Source organism: Neovison vison, chromosome 4 (genome assembly GCF_020171115.1).
Source record: "Neovison vison isolate M4711 chromosome 4, ASM_NN_V1, whole genome shotgun sequence".
NCBI lineage: Eukaryota > Metazoa > Chordata > Mammalia > Carnivora > Mustelidae > Neogale > Neogale vison.
The window spans coordinates 212,678,398-212,703,410 of record NC_058094.1 but is presented as its reverse complement, the minus strand read 5'-3'; the positions used below and the strand labels follow the sequence as shown (position 1 = coordinate 212,703,410).

The window sequence follows — 25,013 nt, the reverse complement described above, 5'->3', positions numbered from 1 at the left end:
GGGAGGGGCATTTCATGTTTTCAGCTGAATTATCTCCAAAGCCTACTTCAGAGGTAGTACCCACTCTTGATTCCTGGGAGTGATGGGGATTTACCGGACCACAGGTATTTATCTGTCTGGATGTCTGTGGGTGTTTCCAGTAGATGGCAGCATGTCACTGCTAATTCCTGTCAGGCTACACCCTGGTCAGTCCAAAGAGGAAAACCCGTACCTCTGTACCAAAGGGCTGTTCCTGGTGCAAGAGGTTTTTTGTGAAGGAAGTCGGCCTAAACAGCCGCCTTGGAAGGAAATTCAAGATTTTCAGCCATGCCAGAGATCATTCTTGGCCTTAGATACAGCACAAGGTCAGGTGATATCTATTCAGTTTCTAGGCTGAATCTGTCACCTGGAGGAAGCACCTCAACAGTTTCCCTCATAGGGGAGTCGGAGAGGTTAAAATGGGACTATGCTTTAATTTACGGGGAAGAAAGGTGCTACATGAATTCATGGGGGGAAGGACCAGTTCTTTGCAGCAGTCCTGTCCTTTTCTGCTTTTGTAACTTCCCTACCCTCTTCTCATGCCCTTTATATCCTGGCGGGCACGGTCCTCTGTCCGCAGTGCTGATTTCCCCTAAATGTTTTGAACCTCAGGCCTAGGCGGATGATTCCCCAGGTCTGTTGGTTCAGGACAGCTCCTCCCACCCACAGCTTCTAGCTCACATGTCCAGTTGCGTGTTAGACATCTCCACTTGGAAATCTCACAGGCAGCCTGCACTGATTACATCCACTGATGACCTCCATCAGACCTCCCTCTCCCCATTCCTGGAGGTTTACCTTTAAAAAAAAAAAAACCTAATTGGCTTTATTCAGTGATTTCTGAATCAGGCAGCATCCTACCTAGCAAATGGAAGGGTGGTCCTAGGACCCACCCATGTCAGAAAGTACCCTGATTCCTTTTTCTTTATTCTCATGGTTCCATCACTCTCTAAATCCTGCCAATTTTAGCTCCTATGTAACTCTCAACTCCATGTCCTCCATCTCCCCCAGTTTGGACCTGGTTCAGGCCTACACCCTCGTGACAATCACCTTCCACTTGGCCTGCAAGGCCTGTGGCTTATCATCCCCCTATCCATTTCTCACCTAGCTGCTCAAGTCATCTACTTAGAATACAGACCGATCTCGCTCTTACGCTGAGTCCATTTGCCCTACAGGAGAAAGTCTGAACACCTTATCATCCACCCCTCGCCCCAGAATCTTCTACCACTCTCTTCCTCAGGCATATGCCCCCAGTCACCCTGAACTGCCCTCTCTCTTCCAAATGGCCCCCTCCTCATCCTGGATAACTCTGCTTCAGATTAACATGAAGCATCACCTCCTCCAAAAATTCTGCCTTCATCTCCTACCTCCCTAATGAATTGGGGAAACTGAAAAAGTTAGGTATTGCCAACACAAAATCCCCCCAGAGATTTAAGTATAAAACACGGGCTACTTATTTCCTGTGACAGGAAGCTTTCAAGCTTTAAAGTTCAACCTCTTTTTAACAGCCTTATTGAGATATAATTCACACACCATACAATTCACTCATTCGAAGTGTACATTTTCTATGTCTTTTTGTATATTCACAGGATTGTACATCCATCAGCACAATCTACTTTAGAACATTTTCATTATCCCCAAAGGAAACCCATGTTCCCATTTTCTCCCGACCCTCCAGCTTTAAGTAACCGCTACTCTATTTTCTGTCTCTATGACTTTGCCTACTTTGGACATTTCATATGAATGGAGTCATATACTATATGGTCTTTCATGACCAGCTTCTTTCGTTTAATGTAATGTTTTTAAGGTTCATGTACGTTTGTCATTATGGATCAGTACTTTTCTTTTTATAGCTGAAAAATACCCGTTGTGTGGGTTTATCACACTTTATTTCTCTGTCAGCTGATGGATATATCTGGGTTGTTGCCACTTTTTGGCTGTTATGAAAATTTGTATACAGATTTTTATGTAGGTGTAGATTTTCATTTCTCTCAGGTAATACCTAGAAGAGGAATTGCCAGGTCATAGGGCAAGTGTGCAGTAAGTCTAACTTTTTGAAGACCCGATGCACTGCCTTCCAAAGCAGCTCTGCCATTTTATATTCTGACCAGCAACATGTGAAGGATCTGGTTTCTCCACATCCTAACACTTGCTGGAGTTGGACTTTTTGATTACAGCAATCCTAGTGGGTGTAATGTGATTATCCCATTATGGTTTTGATTTGCATTTCCCTAATAACATCTTTTCATGTGTGTATTAGCCATCTATACAACTTCTTTGGAGAAATGGCTATACAAATCATTTCCCTACTTTTTGATAGTTTTTTCCCAATAGTTTTAGACTTACAGAAAGATTGAGAAGACAGCACAAAGATTTCCCATGTAAATTGCACCCCAGTCTCCCTATTATCAATATCTTAGTGTGATATATTTATCACAACTACCGAATATTGATTTATTATTTATTTTTTTAAAAAAAGATTTTATTTATTTGACAAAGAGAGATCACAAATAGGCAGAGAGGCAGGCAGAGGGGGGTGGAGGGGAAGCAGGCTCCGTGCTGAGCAGATAGCCCTATGCTGGGCTCCATCCCAGGACGCTGAGATCATGACCTGAGCTGAAGGCAGCGGCTTAACCCACTGAGCCACCCAGGTGCCCCGAATACTGCGACACTATTAACTAAAGTCCATAGTTTATTCATATTTTCTTAGTTTTTACATAATGTCCTTTCTCTTTTCTAGGATCCCTTCCAGAACACTGATTACATGGAGCTGTCATGCCTTCTTAATTATTTATTAATAAAGATTTTATTTATTTACTTGAGAGAGACAGAGATCATGTGTGCACATGCGTGGGGGGAGGGGCAGAGAGAGGAAGGAGGAGACTCTCTGCTGTGTGGGGAGCCTGAAGTGGGGCTCCATCCCAGGACCCTGAGATCATGATGTGAGCTGAAGTCAGATGCTTAACTGACTGAGCCACCCAGGTGCCCTGCCATGCCTTCTTAGTCTTGTTTTGGCTATAAAAGTTTCTCAGACTTGCCTTGTTTTTGATGACCTTGATAGTTTCGAGGAGGACTGGTATTTCTTTCATAGGATCCTACTTTACTGAAAACTCTCTGATGTTTTCCTCATTTATATGGGGGTTATGGGTTTTGGGGAAGATCACAGAGGTAAAGTATCATTTTCATCCCCTCAAATCAAGGGTATATCCATCAACATGCTTTGTGTAATTTGGCGTTGACCCCTGATCACCTGGCTGAAGTACTGTTTGTCAGATTTCTCCACTATCAAGTTACCTTCCTCTGACTCCTTATGTACTCTTTGGAAGGAAGTCCCTAAGAATGATCTACAGTTAAGAAGTGGAGAGTTAGTTTCCTTATATAGGGTAGTAGCTATGTAATTCATTTGGAATTCTTCTGTATAGGAGGTCTGTCTCTTTTCCCTCACTTATTAATTTATTCAATCATTTTAATTGTATCACTATGGACTCAAATATTTATTCTGTACTTTGTGTCATAATCCAATACTTTATTTTGTTGTTCAAATTGTCCCAGCTTTGGCCATTTGGCTCTCTTTCAGTTGGCCCCTGTGCCTCTGTGACACATTCCTGTCGAAGTGGTGTGTGTGTGCGTGTGTGTGTGTATTTAGTACTTCCTTAACTTCTGGATGTTCCACGCTCATTTTATATATTTTCTGTCCTAGTCCTAGAATTAGCCATTTCTCCCAGAAGCCTTGGTTCTTTCCTTGGGAAGAGTATTAGAAACCAAGATCTGGACACTAGGTGTGCTCATTACTGCTGGGGTGCCTTTACCTATTCTTTAATTGGGTTATTTGTCTTTGTATTATGGAGTTGTAAGAGTTTTCTATGAATTCTGGATACAAGTCCCTTATCAGATATGTGATACGAAAATATTTCTCCTATTCTTTCAGTTGTTTCTTTACTTTCTTGATTTAATCTCTTATTGAGTTAAACAAATATGGTGTGTTCTACTTCTCCATATAAACTTATGTCCTGAGGAGGCATTTCAAGCAAGATTTCTTTCTCCTTTGGTTTCCAGATTCCCAATAGTTCCTTCTTTACCAGTGGGATTTTTCTATTGGCTACTGTGAAGATGTCCTATGTATGTGTATTACACATAGAAGATATAGGGCCTTACTGGTTAAGTAAACATGTACAGAACAGCTCCAAAGCTAAACCAGAGTTGCTGGAAGGGGGTTGAGGGCTGGAGAAGGGAGGGGTGGAGCTTGGAGGAGCACCTTCCTTAAAAATAAAACCATTCGGTGTCCTTCTAAGAGAGATCACAACTCCTCTTCATCACGGGAAACACATGATGAATAAATATGCTGGGAAGAGCAGGACTTTTTTAGTAACCATTCAGTGAGAAATGAGAGGGCGCCTATTCAGTCTTTTATATATTACACCAGAAGCCTCTAATTGCATTCTTGTTTGTCATGAATGCATCAGACCCCACCACAGAACTGAGCAGTGAGAAGTCTATTCCCAAAGCTTGTTTCTGCACTAGGTAAGTTGTGTAGAGAAGATTAAGGAGTGCAAACCAAAGCATTTCAGCCCTCTTGTCAGGTCCCCCAGTACCCCAATTCTCTGTCCTGAGCTAACTTAAAACTACTAGCACCATTTGACACAGATGAAGACACTCTCCTCTTAAAACACTTGCTTCTGGGAAACAGACCTCTCTCCTCTTTTCTTTCCTGCTCCTTCTCAGGTTCTTTTGCTCGTTTGTCCTCAGCACTCCAACATCTCAACAGTGGAGTACCCACCCAAGGCCCAATTCTTGGATGGCTTCCCTTTTTCTATGCTTCTTGTTGTCAATAAGATCTCATTTCTCATTCCATCTCATGGCTTTAAATCCCATCTACATGCTGATGATTCCCAAACTCCTATTTCTAGCCCAGACCTCTTTCCTGAATACAGATTTGTACATTTAGCTCTCTCTTCATGATTTCTTTTCTTAAAAAATTTTTTAAAAAATATTTTATTTATTTATTTGACAGAGAAAGAGAGAGAGAGAGAGATATCACAAGTAGGCAGAGAGGCAGGCAGAGAGAGAGAGGGAAGCAGGGGGGCTCAATCCCAGGACCCTGAGATCATGACCTGAGTTGAAAGGCAGAGGCTTAACCCACTGAGCCACCCAGGCGCCCCCTCTTCCTGATTTCTATTCAGATGTCTAACGTGCATCTCAGCCTTAGTATTTCCAAACCCAAACTCTTGGTACCTCCTTCCGATCTGCCCCGTTTCCACCTCCCCAAACTCCACCTGTCTTTCCCAGTGTCTGGTGTATTTTCATTTCAGCAAATCAAAACTCCATCGTTTGAAATGCTCAGAACAAAAACCTTGGAGTCACTGGTTTACTTCCAATCTCTCAGAAAATCCTGTCAGATCTGCTTGTAAAATATAGCCTAATCTGACCACTTCTGATCTTCTGCAGTGCCGCCATCTTGGCTTGAATGGCTACTATCTTTCACCTAGTTTCCTGACAGCTCCTTCTGTTTTTGCTCTTGCCTGCAACCTCCCCTCCCCAAATGTCTACTTACAACATAGTAACCAGGAGTGATTCTTTTACAGTGTAAGTCACATTATGGCAGTCTCTGTTCCAAACCATCTGATAGCCTCCTACCTCACTCAAAGTAAAAACCAGTGTTAACACAACAACCTTCAGGATCTCAGCTTCTTAGATGAAACCTGTGACTCCGTCCCTGACTCTTCCCTCTGCTCATTCACTTCATACAAACTGGCCTTTCTGCTGTTCTTTAAATGCCAAGCGTACTTCTCCCTCTGGCTCTTTCCTCTTGTGTGTCTTTTCCTGGTATGCTCTTCCCCTAGATATCCACATGGCTTGTTCCCTGTCTTCCTTTAGCTTTTTCCTCAATTGTTACCACATCACTAAGGGCTTCCATGACCACTCTACAATTGTGGGTGACCTTCGTTACCCCGGCATACTCTCTTCCCCTTCCCATGACTGATTTTTCACATAGCATATATATAAAATCTTTTTTATACTTTATATTTTACTTTATATTTTGTATTTTACTTATTTAAATACTTTATATTTTACTTATTTATTAGTCTGCCTTAACTGCCTGAATTACAATAGTGTAAGTTCCATAAGGGCAGGACTTAAAGAGAAGACACACTCAATAAACAGCAGCTGAATGAGTGAATGAAAGAATGAGTAGAAGGGTGAGGAAACTTTGTTATGTGTTGGAACTTCTCCCCTTACCACTTCCTGAATCTAAGCTTTCATTTCCTTATCTTTGTCGGATTTAAGTACGAGAGATGCCAGTCTAAAGAAAATCAAAATGAGAAAAAAATCGAGGAGAGATGAAGCCTTGAAGGAAACCAGAGGTGGCAGGAGAGATGAAGGAGAAAGAGAACTGTAAAGGGACAGACGTCAGAGGGAAAATGTGGGGAGAGCAGGAAGGACCAGAAAGAAAACTCCGGACTCATCTGCTTGAATAATGACTTCACTTAAAGTACAAAGATTGTTGGGGCCACTTTGGGGACTTCAGTGCCCAGCCAGACTTCTCCTGCGGTGCAGTGCCTGGTCTCCCAGGTTGTTTCAGAGACTCAGTCTGGAGAAGTGCAAGGCAGCTCAGGGGAAGATGATTTCTCATGAAAGGAACTAAAAAAAGCCCACTCAAGAAGCCCTTCCATTTTCTAGTTAACCTGCAGTCATTTTCCAGGACAGAGTATCATCTTGACTCTAAAAATGTACAATGGGGTTAAAAGGGTCAACACCATAGCAACAATCATTGTCTGGGGGACAGGGTTTCTCTAATTCTGGTGATTATCCAGGTTATGCTGATCCTTGGTCACCTGAGATTTATCCTCCTACTAGAAATGAGAGTAAAGGTGTGTAGAAAAAGAGATCGACAGCAATGCCGCAAGTAGAAGAATCAACATAAATGGAATCACTCCACATTAGTCTTTATACAGAAAGGGTGTTGTATTTTCCACTGGCCAGGGAGGCTGTGGAAGTGAAAAACTACAAGAGCATTGCAACTTCTTGTTAAGTAAGTTTTCTGACACATGGCAACTAGTGATTAATTACTGTGTTAGAAGATAACATTCCTATAGAGACTTGCTGGAAGTACAGATGCTGCCCATGCTTGATTAGACACTGCTTAAGGAACGCTGAGGCACACTGCTGCAGTCTATTATTTCTGGCTATTTTGGTATTGCTGTTATATTCATTTTACATAGCTTCAAATTCAGTGGAATCGATGGAGCCCATTTCCATGAAACCCATCCTACCAAAACCAGAAACAGAAAAATATAAGGCCATAAAGTGTGTCTATGTATGTTCGATGTATGAGAGCAAGAGCAAATGAAGGAGAAAGAGACAATGAATCATAGGGATACATGGTTCCTTCTGTAAAATGCTTTATGCTCTAGGGAGATGCTGTTCCTCGTAAACCTGTAAGAACAATAACCCATGTCAGCTAGTGAAAACTCTTAGGGCATTAAAGACAGACTAAACTTTGTCATTATCCAAGTTCTTCGTCAGCACCAAAAGAAGCCTTGAGTAGATACCTATCCATTCATTCAATACCCATGATGAGCACTTACTCTGGGCTCAGCACTGAGAAAACAGAAAGAGTCTCAGTGTCTTGGGACATAGAAGTCTAATAGGGAGAGGTTTTCCGAGGAGTGCCTGGGTGGCTCAGTCAGTTACACGGCTGACTCTTGGTTTTGGCTCAAGTCATGATCTCAGGGTCATGAGACTGAGCCCCATGTTAGGGTCCCTGCACAGCAGGAGTCTGCTTGGGATTCTTTCTCCCTCTCCATCATCCTTCCCTGCCACACGATCTCTCTCTCTCTCATCAAATAAACAAATACATCTTCAAAAAAAAAAAAAAGGAGAGGCCTTCTGAACCAAGATCGGAAGGACGGAATCATTCAATGCTACATATGCTGCCTATTTCCTTTTATAATCCATCCAGAGTAAACAGCAATAGTAGCAGTACCTCTCCCAAGTGGTCACATTTCAGGTCACACCCACTGCCTTGGACATCAGTCCCAAATTCAACCATAAAAGGCACGGCTCAGTTGCCATTTAATTACTTCCTGAAGAAGCAGTGCTGGCTCGCAGCCCACTGATGCTGAGCTCAATACCGCCCAGTCAGCATTTCATTATCCAGGTGCTAGTTTTTTTAGGACGTGTTCGGGCCCCATACTGTCTGCCAAAACCTGTTAATTTACTTATTTCAGCTAAATAAAAAAAAATAATTTAAAAAAGGATGATTGAATTTAAGAATTATTTTCCTCCGAGAATTAGTAATGCTTTTCTGTATCCCTCAGGCCTTCATGTTCTTAACTTCCCCTTGTCAATGTTATTATGAACAGACTAATTCAATAATGAGATCATTCCCCATAAGAGCGACCAAATAAATGCAGCATTCAGTCACACCTGGTTTCCCTAATCTAAGCAAAGAAGGCTTTCTACCAAATTTAGCCTAAAATAGGGAATTTAATGAACATGCAACACACACATGCATGCACAAAGGAGGAATAAGACAGGGAAGGAGGACAGAGAAGCAGAGGAACAGCGTAGCAATGGAACAAATGGAGGGATAGATTGGAGAAGAAAAGTTAAAAATGAAGATACATGGTTATAGGCTTTCAAAACAAGGATCCTAGCATATATGTCTTGATAACTGTCAATGTAATGTAATATTTCATTTTTTCCTGAAAGGTCTTAAAAATGGTTTCAAATTTTCTGGAACTTCTTGAGGAATCCAAAAATCATGAAATGACACAGAAGTACAAACGTTAGGCAGTAGAATTCCAGACGATTAAAAACAAATGACTTCCTGGCCATAAAGGAGTTTATGAGAAAATTCACCAAGGTGCAAAGAGCAGTAAAACACTAAGATACCATAATCACTGTCTGTCTTCTTCAAAACTGTTTTAGCTTTCACTGAGTACCAAAGGTCTGATGACTTAAGTATACAGTGGTGAGACCACATGAAGAGAGAATAAAACAACCCTTCAAATTTGCAAAAGTACATTATAAAGAAACATTAAAAATTGAGATCCGCAAACTAGGAAAGAGAAAGAGTGCACTTTAAAAGAAGAGCCTTTAAGGACATGAAAGGTGAGCATGGTTGATGATGAGTAACCACTGTTCACACAATGAAAACAAGAAGAGAAGAAGGGATTTCAACTGGGAAAGAGAGAAGAGATGAGGAAAAGGTTCATGAAAACATATATTCAACACGTGATTTATGAAAGACAAAAAGGAAATAATCCTAATGGATTTATAAATTTGCAAATGTTTACAAATTTGCAAATGATTAAATAATACCTAACTTTTACCATGAAATATTTGTTCAGGTATTAAAAGTGGTACAGTGGACCCTTGAACAAGGTGGGAAGGAAGGGGTGCCAACCTCCCACACAGTCACAGATCCGTGTATAATTTCTGACTCCCCAAAAACTTCAGTATGAATAGCCTACTGATGGCCAGATGTCATACCGATAACATCAACAGTTGATGAACGCGTTTTGTAGGTTATCTGTGTTAAATACTGTTTTCTCACAAGAAAGTAAGCTAGAGAAAAGAAAATGTTATGAAGAAAATAAGGAAGAGAAAATACATTAATTGTAGTGTATGAAAAAAGTCTGCATTATGAATGGACCTGCATTGTTCAAACCCATGTTGTTCAAGGATCAACTGTCCTTTCAAGGGCTATCAGTGGCTTTAGGAAAAATAATGTTTTCAATGAAGGTTCCTGATAAGAGAAAATGCAATTAAACAAATATAAAATTGTATTAACATAGTTCCAATTTTGTACAAAGAGAAATCATATGCATGCATGGTATGAAAATTCACTTGTATCCCTGGCAGAGGCACAAGGCCAGGAGAAATTACACCAGATGCCATAGCCTCCAGATGAAAGGCTTAGGAGTCATGTTTACTGATTTTTTAAAAAAATTTTTATGTGACATATCTTATGCAATAAGCAAATATTACTTTTAGAATAAGAAAGTTACTGAAGTTTTGTAGTACAACGAACTTAGGTTGGAGAACAGGAAAACTCCCTGCCTAAGGCAGGTTACACATCCAACAGAATCATAGAGAATTACCTTCTCTAAGACTGATGAACATCTAATTGTTTCATTTTTTCTTAAATTAACTTTTCAAGTACCAAGAATCCATTTTTCTAAGGGATTTTGATAGGCAACAGGATCTCGACTTTGGTACAAGGGACGGAGCCCGGTCCTTCCTCCTACCTTGCAAAGTCCAGGTCTGCCTCCCGCGACATGGTGATGTTGGTCAAATTCTGCTGCAGGACAAAGATGTTCCTACACATCTTCTTGATGCCGGACTCACTGATGCGTCTGAAGTACTGGGCACCATTAATGAGGATGCAGGAGATCAGGTGACCCAGGCCTGAGGGACCAGCACAGATCAGCGGGGGTGTGGGGGGTGGAGAAGAGAAGACAGATTAGTGCCACCTTGCGTGAACTTACACACGAATGTGCAAGGAAGTCTGTCTTTAAATCCTCCACAGATTTAAACAATCAAAGAAGGCATATCTCTGAGGGTTGCTGCACCCACTGACCCTACAGTCAGTGGGTGCAGCAACATCCTACATCGTCCTAATAGCTACAAATGGAGGGGCTTTATGCAACATACCCACTGCACACCCCAAGCCACCATGTCAAGGGCTTAGAAAATAAGCCAGTTGGTTATAAACTACTGAAGAGCACTGGAACCCTTACTTTTCTGTAAAGAGGTACTGGAAGCAGAGGAGAACACATGCAAATACAATGATCTGTTTGGTTTCCTTTTCCTCCCACAGAAAAAGACAGGGGTGTATTTTTGGCTCAAATGTTGATTTGGAACCCAATAAGCAAAAATATGTCAGTAAGAAACGGATGCATGCTGGTCACCATTCTTCAAAGCTTCCCCTGGAACTCTAAAGCTAGTCTGGCTAGACATAAGCAGTCTACTGTCTTCATGATTTCCCTCTTCTGAAGTCCTAGAGCCTCCATGGGGACGGTTCAAAGCGGGCCTTCAGGATCCACGACTCCCTCTGTCTGCAGAACGAGTTCCCCTTGACGAGGACGAATGCAGAAAAGGGAGAGAAGGAACATTCTCTCCTGCCTCAGCTACACTCGTGCAGTTGCTTCCAGACCACAAACTCACCTGTACGTGCAACGACTTGAAAGGGAAGTAACAGGCTTTTTACTCAAAGAAAAGGAAACACACACATGGAGTTTATATTTAAAGCCACTGATAGATGTGAAAAATCTCTGTAGGTTAAGTCTGCGTATGATTTTACTGAGCCCATAACTCTGGGTATAATTTTGTTCTGCCATGGTAAAATGGAATTTGCCTAAGCAGAGGCAATGAGGGGGGTGCAGTGTTTGTAGAGAATAGTAAATAATAATAAATATATTAAATAAGTAAATTTAGAGGCGGCTGGGTGGCTCAGTCGGTTAAGTGTCCTACTCTTGATCTCAGCTCGGGCCTTGATCTCAGGGTTGAGTTCAAGCCCTGCATTGCATGGAGCCCACTCCCTGCCCAGCATGGAGCCCACTTACAAAAAAAAGTAAATTCATATGATAAATACACATAATAAATTATAATAATAATTTTAAAAACCCAATAGAAGTTGTCTGTTTTATATTATTACTATACACTGGCAATTACTCTACACAAATAATATCTGTGATAAGATGCTCCTCTTTGCCACACCAAAGAAGACTGAAGCCCTCTCACCCCCACTCCCCACCCCTTGGGAAATTCTGTATTATGCCTTTTCAATTGAGGAGGAAATATCACAGAGAAATATCTAGAAATTTTTTAAACAGAAGGTCTCCAATTTATGATTTCTTCATCTCTATTCTATGTTAGAGCGTTACACCCATATTTCAAGAAGATGTTGTTATTCATCAGGATTGGATGTTAAGAAATGGGAAAAATGAGAGGGAAAATCTGGGAACCGTGAATGTTGATACACGGGGCTTGGAAGAGTCATGGTCAAGAGCAAGGAGGAAACAGTGTAGTGAGTGAGGAGTGACTTCTCAGATGGGCACCCCAGCTCTAAGCTCCAGAGGATTGTTCTGGCCCTCAAATTCTCAGTGCTACGGAGAGAACACTTAACCTCTTAATCACTAACACTTTCTGGCTCAAGTCTTCTAGGAATAGTTCCTTTCAGAACATATCTCCATCTTTATGACATAATTTAATGGGAAAATAGGATTTTCAGTTTCTTGGTCCAAGTTTGCTGGAACATAACTGTTTCCTAAAGCAAGCAGTGGCCAAGCCTTTCTTTCCTATCTCCAGGTTCTACAGTCCTCTGCACAATGCACTTTCTTAACTGTTTTGAATAACATTGCTTTAATTCTAGAGACATCATAGATTCTTCTGGGACCCAGGGCTATATACAAATAAACCAAAACAAGAATGGAGGGAATATAGTTTGAAGTCCTCAAAGTCCCACCCACGAGAAAAATTCAGCATGAAAAATTATTCGGTTGGCATTGCATGTATAACGATGTTGAAGGTGAATGCGTTTATGTGGAAATGTCTTTCGTGCCCTTCCTTGCCAGCCTGTCCCATGGCATTAATGGAGCCAGCCTTCCTAAATCTCTGCTGATCAGAGGTTTCTTTTCAGACAACAGCACATTCTTTGAGAGAAAACTTCCCCTTCCACCGATAATTTTAGTCAATGAGATCTTTTTTTGGAGTCTTCTCATTGTATGTGTGCTTCTTTTCCTTTTATGAGCTTCTCTTGAGCTAACTCATGGTCCACTCTACATATTTACCCAACTCTCAGGAGCGGCGTGTCAGGGAGGCAGCCAGGCCGCCATCTGCCTTATGTTGGATGAAATCTTATCAACCAGAAGCAGATGGCAGCCAGACTGTTGTCTACCTAGCCATCCGCAGAGAGACTAGGTACTGCAGCTTTAATCCAAAAAGAGAAAAACCGAACCCAAACAAACCCCAAACAACTGTAACTTGTGAACTTCAATAATAGGGAAAGATTAAAAAAAAAAAAAAAATCCTTCACCCCTCCTTCCTCCCCAAATCCTAGGGACACAGGCAAGGTCTGACCTTCAAATATATATTGGAACTTGTGCTGCTGAAGGCTGGCACTCATGGCCTCTTCAATGGCGCTGATGTCTTTGTTGAGCTTGACCACCAAAGGGTCATAATCCATACTTTCCACATTAGCCACGATGGCGTAGTTCCCCTCCTTTGCAAGGGGGATGAGATAGTGGAAACAGTGAACCCTGAAAAAAAGGCAAAGACGGAGAGGGCATTTAGTAATACATTTTCCTGATGAAAACAATAGTCTTGGGACAGATCGCCCAAATATTTAGGGCAGCAGTGGCCCTGTAAATATTTACGTCGTCCTCTGCTTGTTCACTGGAAAGCCATCTAACGAAGAAAGGAGGGATCTGGAGCAAGTTAGCTTCTGTGAGCCTCGCCTGCTTGATCCACACATCGGGGGTGAGGAATAAATGAGCTCTAACATCCCCTTCAAAGACCGGATTATATGCCCAGTGTGAAAAGCATTCTATGTTTCAACAGACACGGCTGTAGCAGAAAGGTGAGGCAGAGGTCACAGAGCTCGAAAGAGTTGGCTCTGGAATGAGACCATTTGGGTTCCAGTTTCCAATTCCAACATCTGCTGGCTGCGTGGCTTTAGGCGAGTTACTTCATCTCTGTCTCAGTTTCCTTATCTGGGCACTTGGGATGACAACAACACTTACCTCTAAGGGGCTCTGAGGAGATACTGAACATCGAGCATGTGGCATGGATGCCCGGCACGGTGCAAGGGCACAGCCAGTGTTGGCTACCATCACTATGACTCTAATTAATCTATTACTTCAGTAAAACACTACAATAAATTTACTTACTTATTTAAAAATAAAATTGTGCTGGGCCTTGGGAATGTGAGACATGGTTTGTGCCCCGAAAGACTCCATAGCTTAGTGGGGTGGACCAAAAAAAAAAAAAAAAAAGAAAGAAAGAAAAGACCGAAAGAGGGCAGTGTGTCACCACTCAGGAGCACGTGGTTCTCTGGTGAGAACCATGGAAGTCTGCCACTGGGGTGTCAGGAAAGGTTCACAACACAGGGTGACACTTAAGTACGTGAGATGATCTGAATGAGCCTAAAGAAGGACGTTCCCATGTTGACACTGCCTGAGTCATTCTGACCATGTACACTTCTTAGGTTCTTTTTGGTAGTTATTGGGAATTGCCAAAAAAGTCTGAGATGGGTAAGGATTGGCTACTCTATAACTGGGTGTGAAGCTGTAACAAAAGCAAGTTTCAGTCCAAACAATTCTTCCACACAAACAGGCATTTATAAAGAAACAAAACCAAAAACCAAACCCCTCCATCCACTGGCAGACCCAGTCCAAACAGGCTGACTATAAACTCAGTGAGGTAGACAGGAAGATGTTCAGAGTCAAAACTCTGTTACCCTTACAGTCTGTATCAGGTAATAGGAAATATTCCTAAACAAAAGGCTGCAAAAGCCTTGGGCATTATTGCTAATGAACTGTCTTCAGGCTTGACTACCATCTTTCTTTTTTAAAGTAAGGTTTATCGAGAAATAATTTATCAACAGTAAGATGCACCCTTCTCAGTGTATAGTTCTATGAGCTTTGACAAGTCTACGCAGTGGTATAATCACTGCTATAATCAAGTTGTAGAACCGTATCATCTCCCCCAGAATTCCCTTGAGCCCCTTTGCAGTCAACCTCTACCCATACCCCAAGGATCTGAAAACCACGGATTTACAGACACTTCCTATACTTTAGTCTTGTCCAGAATGCCCTATAAATAGAATCATATAGTATGTGGCTTCTGGAGTTTGGCTTCTTTCACACTGCTTCAAGTATTTCTGTTTATTTGCCATCCATATGCCTTTGTGTTCACAATTCTTGCCCAATATTTTTATTGGGTTGTTTCCTTATTATTAAAATTTGAGACTTCTTTATATGTTCTGGATACAAATTATTGATTAGATATACATTTTGCAAGTATCTTCTCCTCCACTTTGGCTTGTCTTTTCATCTTAGTGATGTCTTCTGAGGAATGGTTTTTAATTTTGATGAACTTCAGTTTATCATATTTCTTCTTTTTTGGATGGTGTTTCTGGGGTCATATGTAAGAAATCTTGGCCTAAATAACATCACAAAGATTTTTTTTTTCCCTAAGTTTTCTCCTGGAAGTCTTACAGTTTTAGGTTTTATATTTAGATTAATGATCCATTTAAAAAATATATTTTTTTAAGATTTTATTTATTTATTTGACAGAGAGAAATCACAAGCAGGCTCCCCGCTGAATAGAAAGCCCGATGCGGGACCCGATCCCAGGACCCTGAGATCATGACCTGATCCTCAAGTGAGTGGCATGGAAGAGAAGTAAGACTACTTTAAGGTACTGTCTTCCTCTCCCCAAATGGTTAGAGATGAAAAAAGATATTAAAGGAGCCACTGGCAAATGTCAAATTCAAAAAGTGTTTCTTTTCATCAGAGTCTGGCATGCTGTTGCTGACCTTAAGATGACTTGGCATTAAGGGTTTCTACAAATATTGCTGATTACGCAGCAGGATGGGTAATTTTCAGAAAGTACACACTTCGGATCCCAATGGTAACAGGCGCTCACTGTGGAACCCACTTAGAGCCCTCCTGATGTGAAGAGAAATCAGCTGATAAAGGTGACATTCCTGGCATCTTGGACTCAAATGGCAACTTAATTTTCTTCTTCTAAAGTTCAAATAGGGGGAAAAAAAGCCTCAACAATTTTTAATGGTCTCACCATACCTTTCAGCTCTTGGGAGTGTCATTTGCCTGATGCATCAAACTGTGGAAAGGGGCTCCTTGGTTAAATGGGACCTACAGGGACACGGGTAAAATGTCAAATGCTCTTTGGATGGGTTCTTCCACATGGAATCTACTGGATTTGAGAACACCTTCTGGTCTGAACATTAACGATGGTACAGAAAAATACGGGCTGCAGATATGGAGGTATTTTGGTGAATAAGATAAATTTTTGGCATCTGAAGTTGTTCTGGCCTTCTTGCTAGCATTTCTCACTATTTTTTCCCCATTAATTTCTTTGTCTATTCTATCTGTGCTCTCTTATTCCAGTGGCTTCGCAGTTAGAAGTACCAGAGGCAGTACCTAACCAGCCACTTCTTCATTGCCCGAGCCCCCGAGGGACAGGGCCTAACTTCTAACTCTGTGTTATGGTCAGATGGGGACAAAACGAGCATTAGGAGATTGTGGTGATAAGGATGATGCTGCCCGTACAGCCTCCCGACCTCTTGCGCACACACAGCGGACGGCTGGGTGAAAACAGAGCCTTCAAACGACTTCATTTCCTTTAAAGAGCAACAGGTTTTGTTTGGACAAACAGCACTTCTTTTGTCTGGGTTTGATTTCAAACCAGCTCATTCTCCAGAAGCATTCAGATTTTTATTGAGCACTTACTATGGGGGCAGGACTGTTCCAGGTTCTGGGGCCAGAGGAATAGAAACGGCACAGCTGACTCCCTCCTTCTAGGAGTCATCATCGTCCACTGTGGATATGGGGAAGCCCGGCACCCTCCTTACTTCAGCATTGCCACAGCAGTGTACGGATGTGCTAGCGATGCGCTTTGTTCATTTTGTATTATCAACCGTATGAACACACACACACACGCGCGCGCGTGCACACACGTGTTTGTTACTGTGACAGAGAATGAATGAAATCTGGCAATATTCATTTCCGCAGCCATCCACAGTATTCTCTGCCTAGTTTTACTTGTCATACTTCAAAAGGAACAAAGGCAGTATGGAACATATTCATAACAAAGCAACCTGAATGTTGAAACCATGTGATATGAGAAGGTAGGAGAAATTAATTTAGAAACAATAAACATGTTTAGTGCTTTTAGCAAAAATCAAGGGAAGGAAATTCTGCATCCAGGACTCTCAAACTTAGTGCTTTTGTTATTCATTCGTACAATGACCTTTTTCTGTTTTTCAGCGATTGCTGAAGGAGATATAGCAATGGGTGTCATCACGATGAATGGTTTCTTGTAAAGTTAATAAATAATGACTAAGGTATGTTCAGCATTAAGAATAGTACCATCATGATGTATGAAAATAAAGAGGGCAGAATAGAGGTTAAGGATTTAAAAGACTTACTCAAACATGTTGAAAAATCTCCCACTGGGAATTAACTACACTACAAGCGGCTAGTTCTGAACGTGGAACACTTTGTGTTCCCAACACAATCGATAGCATAAATTCCAGGAGCTGTGATAGTAACTAATTTGATGTTCCCTTGCTTTTCTGTGCAACCCGGTAATGAGGCTTCAGAATGTTACTGATTTTTGTTTTTGTTCCTGTCTATTACTTTTATCTATTCATAGAAACCACCTGATTTATTTCACTGTCAGCTTGTAAGTAAACAGAAAACAAATCTAAAAATTATCGCAAAACAAATCAGAGAACATGGAGGAAGGGCCTTTCTTCCTGGACAGCTGCATGTAAGGAATATGATCAGAAATGAGACCGGGTAAAACACTGCAATGCTGCTTCTCTTACTCCACTCACAAGGTGTGGCATAATTAAGAAGTAAGTCATTGGACAAGATAATGAAGAATGAACAGAGCACAAGGAATACACAAGAAATGACATCCAGAATACATTATCAATTATGCTTTGCCTAAGCACACCTGAAAGATATCCAATTTCTAACTGGAGCCCAGACCTATGAACCAAAATCCTATTTACGTTTTTAAAACGTCAACCTAGTAAAGACTCCAAATGAAACAACAAAATGCTCTATGAACTTTAATAATGTCTCATGGTAATACAGAAGATGTGTTACTGTACACTTTCTGATCTTGAATTTTCTGATCCTGAAGTTCCAAAAGGCCGTATCCACCAGGGGTCTGATATGGCTACCTAGAGGTCTAGTAGGACCTCTAACTAACCATCTCCCAGATGGAAGTCTTGATTTTCACCCCTCCTACAACCCTTCTCCTCCTTCAGGCTTTCTCACCTCTGTTAATGGCCCTGGCACCCACAGAGTTACGCTGAGTCCAAAGCTACTGGTTTTCCTCGAGTCCTTTCTTTTGCTGCCACCAGCCCCTGCACCCCACCCAGGTGATCAACACATTTCATCAGCTCTGCCTTTGGAACAGATCTCAAACTAACCCTTTTCACACCTCCTCTCTGCTGCTCTGGAGCTAATAACTGGTCTCAACGCACGCTAGGCTTCCAATCCTACCCCTTCCTATAATCCCTTTTCCAAACGATCGCTGAAGTGCCCTTTTAAAAATGAAAATGAATGAATGAAGGAAAGGATGAATGAAGCTCTCTCCCTTGCTTAGGACCTTTCTATGTCTTCACGATGCCCTTAGAATGAAATCTGAGCTAGTCACCTCGTCTACGCGGCACAATGACGTGCCAGGCTTCACGACCACACGTGGTCAGGCCCCAGCTGCCTCTTCCCATAGTCTCACACTCCTCCCCACCTCCTTGTTCCCAGGGTTCTACACACCCTGACCCTTCTCCACTCAACACTGCCAAGCTTGATTATCTTGGGACCTCTCCGTCTGAGCTTCCCTTCTCCTAGGTCTTTACACATGTGGTTCCTTCTTGTTACTATGTCACATTTTCTCTGACCACACTATCTAAAAAACAAAAAAGCCGATACCTCTTTGTAGTCAAGCCCAGCTACGCTCTGCCATGTCCAGAATGAAAACTAGCCACGTGCGGCTACCGAGCACTTGAGATGTGACCAATCTGAATTTCAATGTGCTCTAAGTGTAAAACATGCAGATTTGGAAAGACTTCGTACACAAAAAAATGTAAACTAGCTCATCCATAATTCTGACATTAGTTATATGCTGAAATGATAATATTTTGGATACACTGGGTTAGACAAAATATATCATAATTTATGTGTTTCCTTCTACTTTTTCAAATGTGACTCTTAGAAAATTTCAATGATCTATGTGGTTCAAACATATGGCTCACTTTGTAGTTGTATCAGCACTGCTTGATTCCATTATGGTATTTTGTTAGTTGCACTTATGTGAAATTATCTTTCTTTGTTCGTTCCTAGGCTGTTTCCCCCATTAGAATGTAGCTCCATGAGAGCAAGGCCCTCGAGTGATTGCTTTTCTTTGCTATGTCCCAATTCCTAGCACACCGCCTGGCACAGAGAGCACTTAGTAAATGTTCATTGAATGAACAAATGATTGAAGACAGTCTTTTCTTTCTACCATTTCCACAGGTGTGATAAGAGAGCCCACCAACACTAAGAATGTTCTACACCGCAAGGGAAGGAACAAGAATCCAAAATTACGGCATTTTTGAAACGCTTATCCTGAATTATGATTTAACGTTACCTCTTCTTAGGTCTCAAGTTCCTGAAGGACGGCTCTTGCATTTGTATACTCCCTTACCGATTAGCAGAGCACATTTGTGAAAAAGTCAGTGACAATAAAGTCACCATAATCACAAAGCTACCACATTCTGAGCATTTATTTTGTGGCAGGTATTGTACTAATTATTATGTCATTTACAAAGTTTGTAGGCTAGGAATTATTGTTTTACTTTTATGATGAGAAAACAGGATCAAGAAAGGTGCATTAACTGACTTTAAGATGGCCTAACTAGCTGGTAGAGACATTCAAATCCAGAACATTCTGATGTCACAGATTCACAGACTCTGAATCACCATATTTACGATCCAGCGTGTGCTTAAAACTTTTACAGTGATTAACACTAGAAATCACATTCAGTGTAAAAAAATTAAAAAGGGCATCAGTAGTAAGAACCCAAAGTTACAGTGAAATGCTCCAGAAAGGCGCAAGCGATAGGTGATGCGCGGCACACTTCAGCTGCAGTCGTGGGCTTGCCTGCGTCATACCTGACTTCCAGATGCAGCACCAGCAAGCAGCGGTCAGCCATATCCTGGAAAGATCTGGCAAGTTCACTCAGCGTCTGCATGATCTGCTCTGACACTGGGGGCAGATCCATGGTCACGTGGCTCTCCTGAGCCGGAGACAGCACTGAAAGGAGAAGAAAACACCAGTCACGGCACTGCGTGCCTGGAGATCTGCTGGAGATGACATCTTACTTTGCTGTTCGTCATGTTTTTACCAATTTGACTAATGCTGGTGTGGGCAGCAGTCAATATCCAAGACACAACAGGCTGTTTCTGTACTTGATTCAACACTGACTGTCTTCAACCCATTCACAGATTACTAGAGCAGAACCTTGGCGTTGGAAATGGCCTGAGCAGATCTGGCCCAACCACGCGGTCGAGGCTTGTGTCTCTTGCACATGTTCTAGTGATTGCTGGGCATCTGCTTACGTACTCCGATGGGTGTGAACGAAAACTCAGTACCTTTTAAGGCAGCCTACTCCATCTCGATCTACTGACATCTGTTGCCATTAACTTCTAATCACGGGCTCTGATTCTAGAACTTGGCAACCATTCTCATATGTGTTGGCACTTCAAGTATTCAAGACACCATGTCTTGTGGCTTCCTTCAAGTCTTCCCTTTTTTAGGCTAACTAACCCCAGTGTTTCAGCTATTCTTCATATAATCAGAGTGAATTGTTTCTTAATTCTCAATTAAAATGTTCTGGGCAACATTTGAAATGTGGCACTCGGGACCAAACATAATAAATACCATAGAGTAGGGGCGCCTGGGTGCCTCAGTGGGTTGAGCGTCTGCCTTCGGCTCAGGTCATGATCTCAGGGTCCTGGGATTGAGCCCTGCATCAGGCTCCCAGGGAGCCTGCATCCTCTCTCTCTCTCTCTCTCTGCCTAGCTCTCTGTCTACTTGTGATCTCTGTCTCTCAAATAAATAAATAAAATCTTAAAAAAAAATACCATAGAGTAGATCTGTCCTGTCTACAGAGAATGATTAGTTCCCTTGTTCTAGATGCTATGCTGAAGCCATCTGCTATGCCAAGAAGATGAAATCTTCTTGGGTGGGGGGTAGGAAGAGTGTGCTGTATTCTGCTTTATTTCATATATAGCCTACAGTCAGCTAAAAGCCCCAAAAGGTCTTTTTGGAAATCTTGGTAGAGCTACCTTCTGTATCTCTATCAAGTAATTAATAAAGTATTTATGGTACTTGTACACTTTTTTTAGGAAAATATTGAACATCAAAAATGCAAACTATATTTATATCTAGACTTCTGTTGCATATCCAGTTCCCCACGACTTCTCAAAGATCACCAACAACGAATTTGGCAATTTCATTCAAAAGTTCTTTTAGTATTCGAGAGTTTCCAAGACAGGTTTTGAATCCTGTTTCCACTACTCACTTATTATGTGACCAAGAGCTAAATACTTAAATTATGTCTGCCTCAGTTTCTCACTGTAAAATGGAGATAATACCACCTACAACATGGGGTTTTGGGGAGCATTAAATGGGTTAATGTGGGTAAAAAACATATAATAATAGCATATCAACTTCACTTAATATTAATATAAATAATAAGCATTTATTATTATTCTTTGGCATTGTAATTTGTTCAGGTTAAGAGTTTTAAGCTTAACTATAGTGACAAGCTACTTAAAAGATAATTCCCTTGAGATTCCATTATCAGTATTTTTTGCTTTTCCACCTGAAAATCCTTCTGTCAGAGGATGCAGTGTCTTTTGGAGGAAGGGCACTTGGGGCCTGTGAGATCTGGCAAAGCATCACTGACAGGCTCAGGAGGGGTTCCCCTTACAGGGTAGAGAGTCACAGGTGGCTGTGGCAGGGTCTACAGCCATAGGCTGTCAGAACTGCATCTGTTTTTGGACTTTGCTATGCCCCGAGAAGGGCCCAGAAAGACAGCCCAGCCTCATAGGGCCAAGTTCTCTGGGAAACCAGACTTGAATAAATTCAGGTATTATGGCAAAGATTAAACAAAAAACAAATTTGGGCCAAGGGAACGGATCTGTAAGGAAGAATGAAATGTAACGATGTAGATTTCAAATTCCTACCAGCCTTGGCATCACTCAAGAGGCTCACTAACTCCACCCACGGGAGAGTGGCTATGGCACGGCAGCCCCTCTCCATGGTGAACACTGCCCAGCCTGTAGGACTGCAAGACGAGATCACCGCCTTCGTAATGTTTTCATCCAGCAGGCCACATGAAAGCAGCTATAAGGAACACTAGTCTAATACTTCAAAGCATGTTAGGGCTTTGAGCCCTTGGACTCTGCTGTTGAGTGACACTGACCGTGGATTGAGAGCTCTTTACATGCCACGATGGGGGCAGAAATCAGACCCCAAAGAGATCAGACTCGTGGCTTAAGGTCCAAAGTTATATCAATCTCCTAACTCTATCAAAGACATTTTGGACAAATTCCACCAAGAAGAAAAATCCAAGTAGATGAAATTAATGGAAGATAAACAGTCAAGATAAAACTTGGAATGAGTGAGGTAAAAGGAGTTTAGAAAAGCAGCATGTTGCACATTTCACTGGACTGTCATTTACAACAAAAATGTAACATTTTAGTAAAGCAACATGAAGCTCATGCCCGGAGTTCTATAGAACTCCTGTGAGTTCCTGAGGGCTCCCTGAAACTTAAGAGTTTTCTTAACAAGAAGGAACATACAGAGCAAAAAAATGCTGAGCATGGCAAACAGATACAACACAAAACAGTGAACTCTCTCTTAAATGTCAAATGGAAACCTACAAAAAAGCAATGCTGACAGAAGAGGCTGGGGATACAGTTGAGATAGGAGGTTACTGGACACACACCTGATACATCCTTTTAGAGGCCATGTGGTGGTTTATCTTAGGAATTGCTCTTCATATCAGCAAAGCCCACATATGTTGGACTTTAAAAATATCAGTACTTGGGGTGCCTGGGTGGCTCAGTAGGTTAAGGCCCTGCCTTCGGCTCAGGTCATGATTTCAGGGTCCTGGGATTGAGCCCCACATCAGGCTCTCTGCTCAGCAGGATCCTGCTTCCCTCTCTCTCTGCCTACCTCTTTGCCTACCTGCAATTTCTCTGTCAAACAAATAAATAAAAATCTTCTAAAAAATATTAGAACTTGATCATTTTATTAAGATATACACTTTGAGTTGTTCTGCTAATACTAGGGATGGGTCCCATCAAATCATTCATAATATCCTGTTCCTCCTATAGCCACTGTATAAAAGCAGGCATCTTGGAGACTCCCAGCTAACTAATCGTGGCAGTAGAACTGTGGCTTTCTGTACTAAATTGATCAGTTTATAGGAGGATGCTGAAGCTTGCTCTCCAGGGCAGGCACTCCTTGTTAGGTGAACCAAGACACATTTCCAATTCTCCCTTGGTCACACAGCTATAGACTCCAGAAAGCTGAATGTTCGCATTTCCAGCCTTGCTCGTAGCAAGAGGAAGCCACGTGTCCCTGTCTGCCCAATGACCTTTAATATAGATTCTTCTGTGGCAACTTGATCTAACCCTGGCTAATTCTGCAACTCATCTTTTGACAGAAAAATGAAAGTATGGATTGTTGCCCCTAACTTTCTGGATTTTAATCTCAAAAATGTCTTCAGTGTCACTCGTCCACCTTTCCCTAGTGTTTGGCTAGCTCCTTTTCCCCTTCTTAGCAACTTTTCCCAACTCATGTTGCTTTGTCCTTCCTACTCTCTTGTCATTTCTCTCTCTTTTTTTTTTTTTTACCTTTTTTAAAGATTTTATTTATTTATTTGACAGAGATAGAGAGAGAGATCACAAGTAGGCAGAGAGGCAGGCAGAGAGAGAGAGGGGGAAGCAGGCTCCCTGCCAAGCAGAGAGCCCAATGCAGGGCTCGATCCCAGGACCCTGAGATCATGACCTGAGCCGAAGGCAGGGGCTTAACCTACTGAGCCACCCAGGCACCCCTTGTCACTCCTCTCTTAAGAACCTCAGATTCTCATTAAGACTTCAAAGGAATCATCAACACTTGCTCTCTCTGTGGTCTTGCCTATTAATTCTACATGCTATAATCCTTCTGCCTTTACCTCCTCATTACAGCATTATCTCACCATCACCAATGATCTCTTACTTGCCAAAACATTGGGTGCTTTACAGTTTTAACCTCAGAAAGGTCCTCTGCTATATTCAACATTGATTGGCCACTTTCCTCTGAAAATTCCATTTTCTTTTGGCTTAGATGGCACCCTGCTCCTCTGGGTGTCCGTTATCTCTCTGACATTGTTTTCATCATTTCCTTCCCTGGATCCTCTTCCTTTAGCCCACCCATAAGTGCTGGGGTTCCCAGGACTCTTTTCTCTGTTGGTCTCCCTTACTTATCATTCTATATGTTCTCCATGAGTGAGCTCATCCATTTTCATGGCTTTTGCTATTATCTAGGGATTGAGGACTCCTAAACTTCATTTGAGCAACTGTGCAAGCTAGCCTTACCTATATATCCCACAGGCATCTCAAATGCAATGTGTTCCAAACAAAACTCATTATCTGTCTTCAGCATCTGCTCTTTATCCTGAATTCCCTCTGCATCAGTGGTGTAGCAATCTAGAAATCTCAGCTGCAAGCTTGAAAGTAATTTTTGAGCCTCTTTTCTCCCTCACTCTCCCCGGCAAAGACTAATTTCTGCCAATTTCATTTCCTAAACATCTCTTAATATCTTTTGTCTTTTCTGTACCTGCTGTGACTTTCTTGGTTCTGTCCGTATCTCTGCCATGAACTACTACTATAGGAGGAGGCCGCACGCCTGGCCCCTACCTTGATCAATCCTCCATGTTTAGCTCATTAAATGAGTTACAGAAGCAGTTATTCCTCAAAAACACAAATGAGACTTTGTCAATTTCTTGTAAAAATAACATCAGTGTTTCCCATTGCTTCTGTGTTTATGTCCAAGCTCCTGAGCAAGGCTTTCCATTATTTTTGGTTTCTGTCCAACACTTCAGTTTTTCACCATTTCCCTAACTCCCATTTTCTCCTTCCTCTCCAACTTCTCTCCTTTCCCATCCTGGCCCATTAATCTGACACCTTCTTAAAGCA

At 41.8% G+C, this 25,013-nt stretch overlaps 1 protein-coding gene across 1 annotated transcript in view; it reads right to left on the bottom strand.

Annotated features, from left to right (window-relative positions):
* Positions 1 to 25,013, bottom strand: part of EXOC4 (exocyst complex component 4) — a 724,031-nt gene that overhangs the window by 46,837 nt on the left and 652,181 nt on the right. The window contains exons 15-17 of the mRNA XM_044246587.1: positions 19,935 to 20,076; positions 13,102 to 13,280; positions 10,269 to 10,428 (exon numbers count right to left, since the gene is read on the bottom strand). Of these exons, the coding sequence (XP_044102522.1) occupies positions 10,269 to 10,428; positions 13,102 to 13,280; positions 19,935 to 20,076 (481 nt within the window). The remainder of the gene's footprint in view (positions 1 to 10,268; positions 10,429 to 13,101; positions 13,281 to 19,934; positions 20,077 to 25,013) is intronic.